This window comes from Primulina tabacum, chromosome 8 (genome assembly GCF_025594145.1).
Source record: "Primulina tabacum isolate GXHZ01 chromosome 8, ASM2559414v2, whole genome shotgun sequence".
NCBI lineage: Eukaryota > Viridiplantae > Streptophyta > Magnoliopsida > Lamiales > Gesneriaceae > Primulina > Primulina tabacum.
In genome coordinates, this window is record NC_134557.1 from 20,007,532 (window position 1) to 20,026,574 (window position 19,043).

Sequence of the window (19,043 nt, forward strand, 5' to 3'; positions counted from 1 at the left end):
AGGAATAATCTCGGGTATCAAACTGGATCCAAAGAAAGGATAGCAACAACTGTGGCCACATGTGCTAGGGGTTTGACGTGTCAAATACGCCCTTGGCCCTGCACATCTGCGTCAGGGGTGTCAGTCTGCAGAACTGCTCGGTCCTTCCTGAAACGTACCATACTTTTACTATTCAAAATTTGCGAAAAAATTAAAAATTTTCTTAAATAATTTGTGAACCTTCAAAATTTGATAAAACAACTGTTCGTCCTCAAAAATTGTTGCAACAGAAAAATCTCAACATGATGTCTACCAAAAGTATTTGCTCGAACCTCAAACAGTAACATAAAATTAGAGTATTTAAACATTTTCATAAAAGCTTAAACTTGGACGGTCCTCGGGTTTAGCCTCCTGCTCAGTCCAAGCCTGCTCCTTGGTCCCCACCCCTTGTCTCCTCGAAAGCATCCTCACCTACATCGATCAAGTCTAGTGAGTCTAAAGACTCAACACGTATAAAATGGGAGTAACAAGTACTACATAATAAAACCGCATGCAACTTTAAAATAGGTCATACATAACTTGAAACTTGAACTTACACTTAAACTTGAACTTACATACGTACATACGTAGACGTTCCATAAACATAAAACTTTCTTAAACATGCATGCATACTTGTACATACATAAACTTCATCATTTTGCGTAGAAGTATGTTTCAAAGCAAGTGACCCATAACATAAATCGCCTGATCAGACTAAACCACAGTACTGGGCTGACAGGGATGAATCCACTGCCACATACATGAGATCCCCGTTCATGCTTTAACGGGCGGATTGGTCCCCGTTCATGATTTAATGCTTTTAAATCCTGATCTAAACCCATTCATGCTTTAGCGGGGTGGGTTGGTCCCCGTTCGTGATTTAACGCTTTCCAACCCCATACATACATTGGTCACAAGACATTTAGCATACCTCAAAAACTTGAAAATATTTTCTTGCACGTCGACATACTTATTTGGCGTTGAGGGATTCGTTGTATTTCATTTGGGGACGATGCTGCACATACTAACATGAAATTTAAATACTTAACTTGCATAGCTTAGACGTAGGCATACGTGCTCACCCCCAAATTCAATAAATAACTTACGACATTCTAGAACACTCTGGACTTGACCTCATTTAAATCATCGTACTAACCCAAGACATGAAAATCCAAAACACAAATAAAATTTCCCAAAAATATGAAGTACACGGACCCCGTGCCTGGGTCCGTGTATGGGTCCGTGTAGGTGCGCAAAAGAAATACTCGGGAAGGAGAAGGGACACGGACCCCGTGCCCAGGTCCGGCTCTGGGTCCGTGTAGGTGCGGTGAAATTTGTCGTGAAGAAAGGGAAGGCATGGACCCCGTGCCTAGGTCTGTGTAGGCTCGCAAATTTGACACCGTGAAGGAAACAAAGGCACGGACCCCGTGCCCTAGTCCGTGTGGGGGTCCGTGTACCTGCGGGAAGTGCAAACTCACGAGAATTCATTACACGCAATGCTTATCATTCTAGACTTGATTGTACGGACCATGAACTGACACCTCGAGACCCATCCTAGTATACCCTAACATTTGACCAAACTTGGACAAACACCCCAAAGCAACGACGTCCACCCTACGACACATACAATTCAAAAACACGGCAATTGACATCAATTCGTTTCCTATGAATTCTCATGAATTCAAGTGCCTATCGACACTAACCTGCAATCCAAATACCAACCCAACATCATACTAAGCATACCTATACGCAGCAACGATCACCCGTCAATCCCCAACGAAGTATGCAACATTAAAACTTCAAGACGCATCAATATCATAATTTTTGGAAAAACGCAGTTTGAGCAGTCTCACGAAAAACGCCATAACTCACTCAATTTTTATCCAAATATTTCGAATTTGCTATCACATCGAGGGTATCAAAAAGTTCTACAATTTTCATGTTAAAAGTTTTCTCAGAATCACAATAAAAAAATCGCAGTATTTAAAAAGACAGTAAAAAGGTAAATTTTAGATCTAAAAATGGTTTCAAAAGTGATCTAAACATAATTGCTCAAACTTCTACACATCACGCATGGGTTTTTTATGCATAAAACAACCCAACACATACTATGACATGATCGATGCAGAAATAACAGAATATACGTGCCTTTGATGATTAAAATACCGATATGACGACACCGACGCGGGAAAAGATGCGAGGTTGATCCGGGACGATTTTCTTGCAATAAAATTCACCAAAAACTTGTTGGAAAAATCGGATGGAAGAGGGGCGGCTGCACTTTCTTTTGAAGCCCTAGGTTTTCTATTTTTCAAAAATAATAAAACTTGAAAGAATTGTGTGCGTGTGTGTTATGTCGTGTGGTGTGTGTGTGTAAAAGTATGTTTAGTAGTGAAAACGTGTGTGTGTGTTTAATTAGGAGAATAAATTTTGGCTTAATAAAATCATTACCACTAATTAAAATGCTAACGTTCCCCTAACTAAAAATAAAAATCCTTAATTGAAAAATAAAGTGTACAAGTGCTAATTCCTTAAAAACTAAAAATCAAAATCACCTAATAATCAAATTAGGCTTTTAAAATACTAAAACTTTATAATTTATTTAAAATGGCACATCCTCAACTTAAAATAAAATACCACATTTTAAAATTGCCAAACTCGTCCCGGTCTCTATTCCTCGATCCCGCCTCGAATAATCGCCTGAGACATGAAACACAAGAAAATATTTTTAACGTGCATCACATAATCGTAAATAATTTAAGATAATGCATTTACATAAATCAAGCACTACTAAAATTCATTTTAAAATAAAATAAATGCTTTAGTAATTTAATAAATGCATGGGTTATACGTGTACTGATTTGGGCACTACAGTTCCTTCCCCACTTATAAAAATTTCGTCCTCGAAATTAAATCTTACCAAACAACTCCGGGTAGCAAATTCTCATATCCGCCTCGGCTTCCGAAGTGGCTTCCTCCACTGATTGATTTAGCCACCGGACTTTGACCAACTTGGTTACTTTGTTCCGAAGTCTGCGCTCCTGTCGGTCTAGTATTTGGACAGGTCTTTCCTCATAAGATAGGTCTGGAGCCAACTACAACGGCTCGTAGCTCAAAACATACGATGGATTAGCTAGATACTTCCTCAGCATTGAGACATGGAACACATTGTGCACCCCGGCAAGATTTGGCGGAAGGAAAACACGATAAGCTAGTGTCTCAACTCTGTAAAGAATCTCGAACGGTCCAATAAGCCTCGGGCTCAGCTTGCCTCTTTTCCCAAATCTCATAACACCCTTCATAGGTGCTATCTTAACAAAAATGTGATCTCCCACGGCAAACTCTAGATCTTTTCTCCTCTTATCTGCATAGCTCTTTTGACGACTTTGGGCGGTCTTCATTCTGTCTCGAATCTTGACCACCACATCTGCAGTCTGCTGAATTATCTCTGGACCAAGTTCTGCTCTCTCACCAACCTCATCCCAAAGAATTGATGATCTGCACTTCCTTCCATACAAAGCCTCGTAGGGAGCCATACCTATGGATGCTTGAAAACTGTTGTTGTAGGTAAACTCCACTAGAGGTAGCTTAGATTCCCAAGTCTCCTGGAAATCGATCATACAGGCTCGCAATAGATCCCCCAAAATTTGAATCACTCACTCAGACTGGCCATCTGTATGCGGGTGAAAAGCTGTACTGAATAGCAACTTCGTCCCCATGGCTGCATGTAAGCTCTTCCAAAAGGACGATGTAAACCTCGGGTCCCTGTCGGACACAATAAAAACTGGATCCCGTGCAATCGGACTATCTCCCTGATATAGAGCTCCGCATACTGCGAGTCATGGAGAAGGTCGTCTTCACTGGCAAGAAATGCGCTGACTTAGTGAGTCGATCCAATATGAACCATATGGCATTGGATCCTCTAACTGATCTCGGCAAGCCAACAACGAAGTCCATACTGATATTCTCCCATTTCCACTCTGGGATGGGGGGTGGCTTAATCATTCCTGCTGGCCTCTGATGTTCCGCTTTCACTTGTTGACAAGTGAGACATTCAGACGCGTAATGGCGGACGTCTCTCTTCATACCTAGCCACCAATACAGGATTTGCAAATCCTTGTACATTTTGGTCCCTCCTAGGTGGATGGAATACGGAGATGTATGTGTCCTTTGACAAAATATCTTCTCTGATCGAGTCAACACTAGGCACCCATATTCTACCTCTGTACCTCACAATACCATCTGACACTGTGTAGAGTACACTGCCCTTGGTTTCATCTTTCAGTCTGCATTTCTGTAACTGCTCATCTGAAGACTGACCTGCTCTGATTCGGTCAAACAACGAAGACTGGACTGTCAGATTAGACAGCCTGGGAGCTCTGCCCTTGGAATAAACCTATAGCCCAAACCTCTGAATCTCAGACTGAAGAGGACTCTGCATGTCAACTGAGTTACAACTGCAACCTTTCTGCTCAAGGCGTCTGCCACGACGCTAGCTTTTCCTGGATGGTAGATAATCTCGTAATCATAGTCTTTCACCAATTCTAACCACCGTCTCTCTCATATTCAGCTCTTTCTGCGTGAAGAAGTACTTGAGACTCTTGTGATCAGTGAATATCTGGCATTTCTCGCCGTACAAATAGTGTCTCCAAATCTTCAAAGCAAAGACAACGGCGGCTAAATCAAGATCATGAGTCGGATAATTCTTCTCATGCACCTTCAACTGTCTGGAAGCATAAGCTATCACCCGACCATGCTTCATCAACACGGCGCCTAACCCGAGCTTAGATGCATCGGTGTATAGGCAAAAATCTCCTTGCCCTGTTGGCATGGCTAACACTAGCGCTGAAATAAGAGCTTGCTTCAAAGTATCGAAGCTCTTCTGATATTCCTCACTCCACACGAATTTAGCATTCTTCTTAGTCAGTGAAGTGAGCGGTACTGCTATCGACGAAAACCCCTGGATAAACTTACGGTAGTAACCGGATAAACCCAGAAAGCTGCGGATTTCTGATGCATTCTTTGGCTCAACCCATTCCTTAACGGCTGCCACTTTTGCTGGATCCACCTCAATCCCACTGCTTGACACTATGTGCCCCAAAAAGGCTACCTTCTCCAACCAAAATTCACACTTACTGAACTTCTCGAATAACTTACGACTCTGTAGGGTCTACAACACTATCCTCAAATGCTGGTTGTGCTCCTCATGGCTCTTCGAGTACATAAGAATATCGTCAATGAATACTATGACGAATTGATCTAAGTAGGGCTAGAATACTCGGTTCATGAGGTCCATGAAAATTGCTGGAGCATTCGTCAGTCCGAACGACATCACTAAGAACTCGTAATGCCCATATCTGGTTCTGAAGGCTGTCTTGTGCAAATCTGCATCTTTCACCTTCAGTTGGTGATAACCCGATCGAAGATCTACCTTAGAGAACATTGTAGCTCCCTGCAACTGATCAAACAAGTCTTCGATTCTAGGAAGTGGGTATTTATTCTTGATCGTTACCTTGTTCAACTCTCGGTAATCGATGCACAGTCTCATGCTACCATCTTTCTTTTTAACAAAGAGCACTGGTGCGCCCCATGGTGAGAAACTAGGGTGAATGCATTCCTTGTCCAGGAGCTCCTATATCTGCTGCTTGAGCTCTAAGATCTCAGCTGGAGCCAATCGGTACGGTGCCTTAGAGATTGGCACTGTGCCTGGCATGAGATCAATTGCAAACTCCACCTCTCTCTCTGGTGGAAGATCTGTGACGTCATCTGGAAAGACGTCAGGAAATTCTCTGACTATTGGCACATATGATACTGACGGAGTGGGTATGTCAGGTGTTGAAATGATGCTGGCCAAGAAAGCCTGACACCCCTTAGAAACAAGTTTCCGTGCCCGCATGCATGAGATCATACGAGGGAAACTCCTCCACCTAGCTGACTCGAAGAGAAACTGTTCCATAACCAAAGGTCTTACCAACACTGACCTTTTCTGGAAATCAATTAGAACTCTATTCTTCGTCAGTCAGTCCATACCCAAGATAATATCGAATTCCGGCATTGGCAACACTATCAAGTCTGCATACACTAGGTGGCCTTGCAGCTCGAGATCGATGTCTCTTACCACGCTAGTAGCTGATATTTCTTCCCCTGATGGGACTGTTACTGAATAATTCGCATCGAGTCCAATGGTCTTGATATCCAAGTGACTAGCGAACGTCTCCGAGATAAATGAATAAGTGGCTCCTGAATCTATCAAGGCCTGAGTAGCTATTCTCTTGATGAAAATATTTCCTGGGGGACGTTAGCACCACACAACTTATATCACAAAGTTCTAATAATAGTCTTAAGCAGCAAAAGACACCAAAATTTCCATCTAACATCCTAATAATCCCAATTCAAATAAACATGCAAGGCGAAAATTTAATACTGTACGGAATTAAATAAGTTACCCGTCAGCAGTGTAGTGTCTGTGTTCGCCTCCTGTGCATGCATGGCGAACACTCTTCTCTGTGTTGGCTGCCTCCACTGTGGGCACTCTCCCACCATAGTCTGGCGTCCACTGTCAGAAGGAACATGGCACACCTGACCCTATCTGCATCGGTCAGTTCCATAAAATCGAAGATTACCTCGATGGACATAATCCATCCTTCAGCTATCATCGGGTCAGTGGTACCCTAAAACTCCTTCGGATTCATCCTCCTAAATCTTTCATACACAGCCTCAGGTCGGGGCCTTGCCTCTGCATCTACTGGGGCTTGGTTCCCCAGTAAACTGCGAAGAACTGAGTCATCCTAGCAAGCATCTGAGCTTGCATGTCCGGCGGTGGAGGAGGAGGAGCGTCTCTCCTCTCCTCTCGAGCCTCTCTATCCTCATCCCTGGCTTCACGGTCAATCAAACATCTAGGAGGCATACTGTTCCAACAATTTACCCAACACGTATGCCCCACAAGCATGAACATGATATCAATAATGTAAGATGCACGTAAATTGAACTCAAAACATGGACATGCTGAAATCATGACTTAATGCTTAATAAATAACATAATTCAAAAGTTTAAAACTTACAGACTTGAGGTATGACTTTGTGAGCTTCTTGCGACTGGCAGTAGGCATAAGCCTTTACAAGAACACTGCTCTGATACCAACTGAAACGTACCGTACATTTACTACTCAAAATTTGCGGAAAAATTAAAAATTTTCTTAAATAATTCGTGAACCTTCAAAATTTGATAAAACAACTGTTCGTCCTCAAAAATTGTTGCAACAGAAAAATCTCAAAATGATGTCTACCAAAAGTGTTTGCTCGAACCTCATACAGTAACATGAAATCAAAGTATTTAAACATTTTCATAAAAGCTTAAACTTGGGCGGTCCTCGGGTTTAGCCTCCTGCTCAGTCCAAGCAAGCTCCTTGGTCCCCATCCATTGTCTCCTCGAAAACATCCTCACCTGCATCGATCAAGTCTAGTGAGTCTAAAGACTCAACACGTATAAACTGGGAGTAACAAGTACTACATAATAAAACCGCATGCAACTTTAAAATAGGTCATACATAACTTGAAACTTGAACTTACAATTAAACTTGAACTTACATACATACAACGTAGACGTGCCATAAACATAAAACTTTTCCTAAATATGCTTGCATACTTGGGCTGACAGAGACGAATCCACTGTCACATACATGAGATCCCCATTCATGCTTTAACGGGCGGATTGGTTCCCGTTCATGATTTAACGCTTTCCAATCCCAATCTAAACCCGTTCATGCTTTAACGGGGTGGGTTGGTCCCCGTTCATGATTTAACGCTTTCCAATCCCATACATACATTGGTCACAAGATATTTAGCATACCTCAAAAATTTGAAAATATTTTCTTGCACGTCGACATACTTACTTGGCGTTGAGGGATTCGTTGGATTTTATTTGGGGCCGCTGCTGCACATACTAACATGAAATTTAAATACTTAAGTTGCATAGCATAGACGTAGGCATACGTGCTCACCCCCAAATTCAATAAATAACTTAAGACATTCTAGAAGACTCGGGACTTGACCTCATTTAAATAATCGTACTAACCCAAGACATGAAACTCCAAAACACAAATAAAATTTCCCAAAAATATGAAGTAAATAGACCCCGTGCCTGGGTCCGTGTATGGGTCCGTGTAGGTGCGCAAAAGAAATACTTGGGAAGGAGAAGGGACACGACCTCTTGCCCAGGTCCGGCTCTGGGTCCGTGTAGGTGCGGTGAAATTTATCGTGAAGAAAGGGAAGGCACGGAGCCCGTGCCTATGTCCGTGTAGGGGTCCATGTAGGCTCGCAAATTTGACACCGTGAAGGAAACAAAGGCACGGACCCCGTGCCCTGGTCCTTGTGGGGGTCCGTGTACCTGCGGGAAGTGCAAACTCACGAGAATTCATTACACGCGATGCTTATCATTCTAGACTAGATTGTACGGACCATGAACCGACACCTCGAGACCCATCCTAGTATACCCTAACATTTGACCAAACTCGTACAAACACCCCAAAGCAACCTTGTCCTCCCTACGACATATACAATTCAAAAACACGGCAATTGACATCAATTCGTTTCCTATGACTTCTCATGAATTCAAGTGCCTATCGACACTAACCTACAATCCAAATACCAACCCAACATCATACTAACCATACCTATACGCAGAAACGATCACCCGTCGATCCCCATCGAAGCCTGCAACATTAAAACTTCAAGACGCATCAGTATCATAATTTTCGGAAAAACGCAGTTTGAGCAGTCTCACGAAAAATGCCATAACTCACTAAATTTTTATCTAAATATTTCGAATTTACTGTCAGATCGAAGGTATCAAAATTTCTACACTTTTAATGTTGAAAGCTTCTCAGAATCACAATCGAAAAATCGTAGTATTTAAAAAGACAGTAAAAACGAAAATTTTAGATCTAAAAATGGTTTCAAAAGTGATCTAAACATAATTGCTCAAACTTCTACACATCACGCATGTGTTTTTTACGCATAAAACAACGCAACACATACTGTGACATGATCGATGCAGAAATAACAGAATATACATGCCTTTGATGATTAAAATACCGATACGACGACACCGACGCGGGAAAAGATGCGAGGTTGATCCGGGACGCTTGTGGGGCGGTTTTCTTGCAATAAAATTCACCAAAAACTTGTTGGAAAAATCGGATAGAAGAGGGGCGGCTGCTCTTTCTTTTGAAGCCCTAGGTTTTCTCTTTTTCAAAAATAATAAAACCTGAAAGAATTGTGTGTGTGTGTTATGTCGTGTGATGTGTGTGTGTAAAAGTGTGTTTAGTAGTGAAAACTTGTGTGTATGTTTAATTAGGAGAATAAATTTTGGCTTAATAAAATCATTACCACTTATTAAAATGCTAACATTCCCCTAACTAAAAATAAAAATCCTTAATTGAAAAATAAAGTGTACAAGTGTTAATTCATTAAAAACTAAAAATCAAAATCAACTAATAATTAAATTAGGCTTTTAAAATACTAAAACTTTATAATTTATTTAAAATGCCCCATCCTCAACTTAAAATAAAATACCACATTCTAAAATTGCCAAACTCATCCCGGTCTCTATTCCTCCATCCCGCCTCGAATAATCGCCTGAGAAATGAAATTCAAGAAAATATTTTTAACGTGCATCACATAATCGTAAATAATTTAAAATAATGCATTTACATAAATCAAGCACCACTAAGAATCATTTAAAATAAAATAAATGCTTTAATAATTTAATAAATTCATGGGTTATACGTGTACTGATTTTGAACAATAAACTTCCGCTAGTCATTAGAGGTGTGACGCTTAAACGCCCTCAGCTCTGATGTCTAAATAACTCATCCAAGAGTAAACAGAAATCTTAGAAACAACGGAGTCATGGCTCGATATGAATGCGTGCTCAAAAATGCATATAAATCCACAGATTATTCCAATATATTTAAAAACTCACATTTATTTTAAAAAATGTGAAATAATCTTAAAATACACCCAAACAGCACAAAGAGAACATAAATACATAATTATCATAAAATCACATCAATTCAATTACACGTCGTTATAGACGCTGTAAGGAATCGATCAATTCGTACCTTAACCTTCAAATTAAATTACCACTAGTTTATGAAATCCTTGGAGCTTTCTGTCTATTAAAACTTATGGCAAATAATTTATTTCCATCAAATAAATATTCAACTCTTAGCCAAAAAAATAGTTATTAATTCCAGCTTGGACCTAAGCTCGGTTTTAAGGTCATAACTCAACCAAAACTTAACAAAAACACTTATCATACATGGATGGAATTCTAACTCAAAATCCCATATTTCATCAGCAGATATCAGAAAGAAATTCAATCATCTCGACACTGAAAAACACCCAAAGTCAGAAACCATGGGAAATGAGTTATGTGATAGATCCCGGTTTGACACTTATGAGTATAAAATTCATATCTAACTCATCATTGAATCAAATCAATATCCGTCAATTGAAAATGAAAGAAAACTTAGATATCTAATTTTCCTAGAAGAAACTAATTCCAGAATCCTAATAGATAAATCCTAGAATTATCAAGAAGACGCTACTACATGCGCACTTCGCCGACAGAAGTCTGTACCTGAGCAGTTTGGGAAAAATGAGTATAACGATTTCAATGCTTAATGGAATTTAACGATTCTTATATCAATACAAAGACAACACATAGCTCTACAACTCTTATTTGAATCATAAGTCCAGAATCTGAGCACATAAATGTCATAAACTAGAATTACAGTAGCTAATCTACGCAGCTCCAAAATAGAATTCCATTTTGACACATTTTGTAGAAAAATCATATCAAATCCGTTTTTAATTGAAATTCCATTTCGTCAGCGGCTAAAGAAAAAATACATACAGAGCTATAAGTTCTATTTGAACCATAAGTCAAGATTCTTAGTGCAGACCACACAAAAAACCCAAAATTAGAAACCAAAACCTGCAACTCGAAAACAGAAACCAACATCTTCTTCCATGGACAAAATTAAACCCTAGCTTAGAGATTACCTTCAAAAACTTCCCTTGAACTGAAATGGAGCTAGAATCGACCTCTTCACACTCTCATGAACCAAGAAAAATGACAAGCAAGAAGCTGGAAAAAAATGAAGCAACAGCTCGACAACTTGAGGAGATGAGAAAGAAAGAGAAGGAGATGGAGGGAAGTTTAGGCAGATAACACTCAACAACATCATATTTAAAAAACTAACACCCACTTCTGAAACGTCCATTCTACCCTCATTTTAAATATTTTCAAATCTTTTTTTTTCTTTTAACCCTAAACTAACGTTTTCTTCCGTTGGGCTGCTCATTTGTTCTTTTTCTTTTGCCTGCGGTTGCTGCTCTAAGCTTTGCCAGAGACAAAGAGAACAGGCTCAGGAGTTTTTCCGCAGTTGAAAGCTGTCGGATTGCGGTGGAAGGGATGGTCACCGGAATCAACTAAGTATTTTGGAGCTTGGGATAATGTGAATCACAAGGTGAAAATCGATCGAAAAAACTATTAAAATCTATTATGATTTTTAGTCTTCTTCATTGAAAAACATCCACCTTTTCTTTCATTTCACATGTTATGCAGAATCAATCAAAATAGGTATCTCTTTTCTCCACTCTTTGTAAAATCCTTCACAATGAGCAAATACTGGGTTCAGTTCGGTGGAGTAAATGAATTTTTTCAGGTAAAATAATAAATAAAATATTGGAATCCATTTCATACGATTTATTTTTCTTTTCTGTTCATGTATATGTAACCTTCATTCAGCTGCCCTCATTGTCATCAAAGATCCATAATTTAGTAAAAAATTATTTTCAACTAAACGATTTATTATTAATAAATTATTTGTGTTTGAGGTTAATTTATTTCTTTTTAGTAAATCATTTATAAAATTTTTTTTGCATGAGTTCAATTCTTAGTTTTGAATATTTCTTTGATATAAGTATTTGACGAGTGACGATAAACTAACAATATCATTCCTTCTTCTCCTTAGGTGACCGACCGTTCTTCTCTTAGCTCCATTGAAATTTTCCATCAATCAATAGTCTAATTCACTAATCAAGGACCATTTAAACAACAATAGATTTAACATTTATAATTAAATGGCAGAAGAAGAAGTTTGGGTAAGTTTATCATTTTATATAATTTTTATAGAGTTTTTACTTTTAGTTAGATTTGTGGAATTGAGTTTTTGCCTAAACTTTCTTACATATCTGTAACTGATAAATGAATAAATTATTTGTGTTTTTGTTGAGAAATTGTGTTCAACATTGTATTTGTTGTTTATGTTTGAAAAATATTTATATTTTTTATATTATTTATGTTTTTTGGGTGTAGGTAAAATTGAAACCTCAGTTATTGAGAAAGAATCACTTTGAATGCAAGTTAAGTTTAAACTCTCATTTCAAAAGTGTATCAGAGACTATCAAGGAATGCCTTATTGATGCAGAGATGCAGAATATGATTGATGGAACTCAATTTGGTAATTTAATTAGTATGTAAGAGATTACAATTTATCCAGTCAGATTATATGGTTCTTGATGGCTAGACAGTCATGTAAGATTACTAGTGATGAGTTGTGGATGGTTGTGAATCAACGACCGTTGAGATTTTCAAAAATGGAGTATGCAATTATAACTGGGCTTGATTGTTCAGAAGATTTTCATGAAGTTGGAGAGACAATGAAATTTTGGGATAGACATTTTTGTGGAAATGAAAAAGTATATATTGAGGAGGTGGCGACAAAGCTAATGGAAATGAGAAAAACACATGAACGCACTATAAATTTGGAAAAATTGAAATTAGCATGTTTGTACTTTGGTGCTGCTGTTCTTTGACCAGTTCGACAAAAGACGGTTCCTCAAGTTGACAACATGCTTTTGAGTTTAGTGGAGGATTTGAAATTGTTTAACAAATATCCTTGGGGTACGATAGCTTATAACGAAGTTCTTAAAAGTATAAAGCGAGATTTAACTTCAATCAAATTGAAGAAAAAGAAGAAGAACGAAAAGATTGTCGAATATGGAGCGTTTATTTTGAACGGATTTGTTCATCCATTTCAAGTAAGATATTTATTTGTTTTGTATTTATTTAGTTAATTTATTTAATATTAAGTTGGCTATAATTTTTTTTAATGCAGATTCTTGCATATGAATATATTCCTGGCATTGCAAAGAAGTTTTCTAAGCGAAACGATAGATATAACATGATACTTCCGCGTATGTGTGGATGGATTTCAAATGATTGGCATGTGAAATCATCTCCAAAGTACAATGAAGTTGTTCAAGCATCACACGAGTGTTTAAATAGGGTTAGTATTTTGCCAAAAATTTATTTAATATTTCAAAGATATATAATTGTAATTAAGTATTGAAATTTTATAATTTGAAATATACAGATGGTTATTGGCGTGTTGACACCTACAGAGTTGGAACTACAAGCCTCATACATCGCAAATGGTCAATTTTCTGATTCTGATCATAATTTATCGCATGTTCTGCCATTGTTGTCGGAGAGACAAAATGTATACTGCTATGCAGATAGCAGCCCCGAAAACGTTGATCAACCCTTAAAAGAGCAAAAATCTTTTGAAGATATGCAAAGCCAGAGAGCAGATGCACATGACAAACAATCACCTCCATTTCGTCAAGAAGAAGATCGACCACACACCTCCACACATATTGATCCGAGTGCTTTTGTTGGAGAGGTACCCAGTGTCCCAAATTATTTTGTCCAACTTCGAAATTATATAGATGAGAAGTTCACAAAATTGCAAGCATACGTGGATGAAAGATTTACTAAGATTGAGGAGAAGCTTGAAGAGGTATCTGTCTAGGTAAAAAAAAAGGAAAAAAATCCAGCAGAGACATCATGTCGACCAACTAGTATACTTCCAGAAATAAAGAGACAAAAAATTCATGTTTTATATGCTACTTAATATATTATGATATATTTTTATGGATAAAAGATTATAAAATGAAAAATAGTGTGACATAAGCTATAAAGCGATTGAGGGCGATCGAATGACGATTGAGTGAAATGATAAAAACAAAGTGAGCAAATTAATGTTTTATATCCTATTTACTATATTATTGTACGTTTTCATGGTTAAGAAATTACGAAATTAAACATAGTGTGAAATAAGTCAAAAATGAGTGAGGGCGACCGAATGGCGACTGGGAGCGACCGAATGGCGACTGCGTTATATAGTAAAAAATAGTGAGCAAGTTCATGTTTTATATGCTACTTAATATATTATGATATATTTTTATGGATAAGAGATTATAAAATGAAAAATAGTGTGAAATAAGCTAAAAAGTGATTGAGAGCGACCGAATGATGATTGAGTGATATGGTAAAAACAAAGTGAGATAATTCGTGTTTTATATCCTATTTACTATATTTTGGTATGTTTTCATGTATAAAAAATCACGAAATTAAACATAGTATCAAATAAGGCAAAAATGACTGAGGACGACCGAATGGCGACTAGGAGTGATCGCATGGCGACTGAGTTATATAGTAAAAAATATTGAGCAAATTCATATTTTATATGCTACTTAATATATTATGATATATTTTTATAGATAAGAGATTATAAAATTAAAAATAGTGTGAAATAAACTACAGAGCGATGGAGGGCGACCAAACGACGATTGAGTGATATGGTAAAAACAAAGTGACCAAATTCGTGTTTTATATCCTATTTATTATATTATGGTATGTTTTCATGTTTAAGAAATTATGAAATTAAACATTGTGTGAAATAAAGCAAAAATGACTGAGGGCGACCGAATGGCGACTGGGAACGACCGAATGGCTACTGAGTTATATAGTCAAAAATAGTGAGCAAGTTCATGTTTTATATGCTACTTAATATATTATGAAATATTTTTATGGATAAGAGATTATAAAATGAAAAATAGTGTGAAATAAGCTAAAATCAATATTTTTTAGTACATCAAGTGGTTCTATTAGATCACTCATATATCACTCAGTCGCTCTTTGTATTATGACTTTTTTTTTTTATATTTTACACTATCACTCCATTATACTATACTAAAATAAAGTAAATAGACCCCAAACGTGAAGTTGCTCGTATTTTCTATTTTAGGAATCATATATCACTCAGTAGCTCTCTGAACTATTTTATGCCACTTTTACATTTTATAATTACACGATTATAATATACTAAAGAGTCCACAAAACATTAATTTGATCACTTTTTATAAATTGAATAGTACAAAATATCTTCGATTCATTCATACTAAATCATGAATGTTCAATTACATTAAAAAAAACATCTAACCATCCACTTTCAAAAAACAATATTTTCTAGTACATCAAGTGGTTTTACGAGTACATTTCGACTTATAATGTCCAACATCATTGCATAAGCTGCATTTTTTTTTCGTTGTCATTCAAACTCTTCAATAGATGGTTTTCTTTGTTTATTTGGTCGCCCCCGTTTTGGCTTGAAGTTAGGAGGTAGCATTTCCAAATTAGAAATATAGTCGGGAATCTTCCAATCTCTTGAATAAGGCACGGGGTAAATGATACCCGAGTAGGCTTGACGCCACATATTCACAAGGTAATAAGGTGAGCACAACTCATAGATACCAAAATTTGCTAGATGACAAGCTGCTAATGCGTGTTTACATGAAATTTTATCACATTGAAACACACAACAACTGCAGTGTAGATGGAGAAATCAACTATTTCATTTGTATCATCACCAACTACATGATATTCAGAATAATTCAAATGAGTTACCTTTAGACATTGTGATTAAGTAAACCTAGTTCGCAAAATCAACTCTATAGATGGAGTAAACTTCGTTATGCTTGAAGCTAACTCTGCTGCTTTGCGGAGTTTGTTGAACCAAACTGAAACCATATTTTGAATTGCATTCAACAGTGCTATGATTGGTAACTCTCTTTCTCAGACAATCTAGAATATATCGACTCAGCACCATTAGTTGTCATAATATCATATCGGTTACCTCAGCAGAAAGCTCTAGACCATTTATTTGGTGAACTGCTTTTCTCAAGATATGAAGCCACACTTGGGTATTGATTTTTCAACTTCTCATACAACATGTTAAAGTCGGACATTTTGCAAGCATATGCAGTTTTCATGAACAACTCAACCCAACCACCCTTTTTACCACAATGGGTATCGATATTTTGCGAAAGGTGCCATGTGCAATGTAGATGATGTGAGTGCTTGTACACAACGGCCACTGAGTTGATAATGGCAGCATGTCTGTCAGAGATAATTACCAAATCAGGGTAATCTCGAATCAGTTCATGCAATTTATGCAAAAACCAAGTCCATGACATTTCATTCTCTGAGTCAACAACAGCCCATGCAATGGGGTATTGATGTAAATCTCCATCTTGGGCTATTGCAAGAAGCAAAACACCTCTATATTTTACCTTCAAAAAAGTCTCATCCATTGCTATAACGCATCCTACGAAATCCAGAGATGCATACCCCATAAGCTAGGAACATGTATTTAAATCTTCCACTAGAGTCAGTCTCCAAATGAGTTATAGTATATATGCTCACTTGCTTAACAACAAATAATAAACTGGCAATGTTCTATAACTCTCTTCTGGATCTCTCCTCAAATGATTAAGAGCAAGTTGATTGCCCTTCCAAGCTTTGTAGTAGCTAAAACCAAGCCCTTTATTTTGCTTCATCTTCATTATTGTTTTTGGTGCGGCGGTGATTTGTTGCCCTCTAAAATTTTCTAGCAATACATCTGCAACTACAATAGAACTTGCTTGTCGGTGCCTTCGTCTTCTGTCAGAAAGGTCACATGTGTGTATGTTACAATAAATTCGAATTTCAAACTGAGTTGAATTAGCCTTTTGTGTTGCTCGCACTCTCCAACTGCATTTTCTGTAATGCATCCCACCACATAAAGTGTCTTTGTCGACCTTTCAACATTCATTTCAAATGAAGCATTCAAAGAAATCTTAGTCAATTCTTTTTAAGTTCATTTGTACTGTTGAACTTTTGACCAACTGATAAATTCGATCCATCGGTGAATGAAAATGCAACATCACCATCGTTAATCGCCAACAAATTTTGTGTATTCGCTTCCACTAAATCAGAATGATAGAAATCAACATGTGGACTTTGTGTTCTTGGTATATCGAAGACATCATTTTGGTTCAAGTGTTTATTGGCATTATCTTCTTCAACAACGACTTCTTTTGTTGCTGCAGTCAATTCAAAACCATCTTGGAAAAAAGTACAACCAAAATATTCATCATGAAGACCTTGATTAAAAGCATCCATTTCCAAATCAATTTCCTTTCTTCCACATTCTACATTTACATCGAAATCACATTTTCTTTTTCTATCTTCTACATTAATATTATAATTCACAGCACTATCCTCCACATCTCCAAAATGTACATCATTGTCGTTAAATTTTTCTTTATCAACTCCAATATCACAAATCTCAATTACTTCCACATTCAAAACAGGTCTAGTACCGAATTACCAAATGATAGTTATGTTCTCAAGGATCGTTAATTTCGTATATAGATTGGGAATGGTTTGCAAGAATTTACTTCTTGTAAATAACTCAATGTCAATTCAACATCTGATTTAGCCAGACCAAGTGTCTCGTATATTTCATTCATGACACATTCTATGGTCAAATTACTACCATCAATAGAAATAGCTGTCCATTCTTTAGATTCAGATAACCATGTATAAGTTCCTTGTTCATCATTCTTCCACTCTCCATTAGAATAAATCAAAATCTAAATGATCGTCATTCCTATACAAAATAAGCAATAAAGATGCCATAAAAACTAAATGATTTAACATATAATCGGATGACATAACATATCAAAGTGGGCGAGTGAAAAACAGAATTGAGCGAATGAAAACAGAATAATGTTTGGGCGACCGAACAATTAAGAATGAAATATATGAAAAATTATATTTACAATATATACATTGTAATAAAAACCAGTAAATCGATAAAAAAAATTGAGATGACATTAGAACTTACACCTGATTTTAAATATTTGACAATGTTGAGAAAAATTGAAACTTTTTTTAGGAAAACAAATGACTACAATATTCTCTTGCTTAATGTAGAGGAAGAAAAAAATTGAAGAGAAGAACAATGAGTGAAATATGAAGAAAAGAAGAATCGTTGTGAGAAGGATGAGAAGAATGGAGGGAACAAGAACCCTATTTCCTTTCTCCCCTTTCTGTTTTATATTGTACGCTTCTTTTGTTTTTTAATTAATTAATTATTTTTTAAAGTGGATGTTATTTATCAAAATTTGAATTCTAAAAGGCTAATATTTAAAATTAAAATTTGCTTAAGGTTAGATTTTAAAGTGCCCCGCAGATGGATGCTAGTGGAAGAAACAAGAAGATTTTAAAAGGAAATTGGATTGGGCTTGGGGAAAATGGGCTTCCTTCTTACACAAAACACACATTTATAAATTTACATGAATCCAATGATTTAGTTAGCCCAAAAACTAGAATGTGACCCGATCCAAAAATTACAACTCCCGTGTGCTTAAAATAAACTCTGATATGTATTTTAATATCGTCTATAATTCCGATATTTTTTAATACATATTTTTAACACACAAGTATAATTATTTGGCTTAATTATTTTAAATTTAGCACTTTAAAGTAATTATTTCTAATTCTTGCCAAATATTTAGTAATTAAATTCGAGTTCTCACAAGCCTTTTATCCTCTGGTCAACAAATCAGTCTTAGCTCACCACATTGGGACATGCACTAGGCAGCGACGTAAAAAAATAGAAATACGATAGCCGGACTCCCTCTAGGCCTTTTTCCCGTAAACGGGCTCGCTCTATAGCCTTTTCCCTCACAATATTCCCAATCATATATCATATCCTAATTGTCCCAGTCAATTCACATCTTTCAAAACATTTTTCTTTTCTTTTTAATTTATAAAATATAATGAC

General features: G+C 36.9%; 1 protein-coding gene across 1 annotated transcript; it reads left to right on the forward strand.

Annotated features, from left to right (window-relative positions):
• Positions 1-12,037: 12,037 nt before the first annotated feature.
• On the forward strand, positions 12,038-13,944 carry LOC142554841 (uncharacterized). Its single transcript, XM_075665509.1, has 4 exons — positions 12,038-12,189; positions 12,404-13,128; positions 13,206-13,376; positions 13,464-13,944. The coding sequence occupies exons 2-4, from the start codon at positions 12,940-12,942 to the stop codon at positions 13,899-13,901; spliced, it is 798 nt and encodes a 265-aa protein (XP_075521624.1). The 5' UTR covers positions 12,038-12,189; positions 12,404-12,939; the 3' UTR covers positions 13,902-13,944.
• The last annotated feature ends 5,099 nt before the right edge of the window (positions 13,945-19,043 follow it).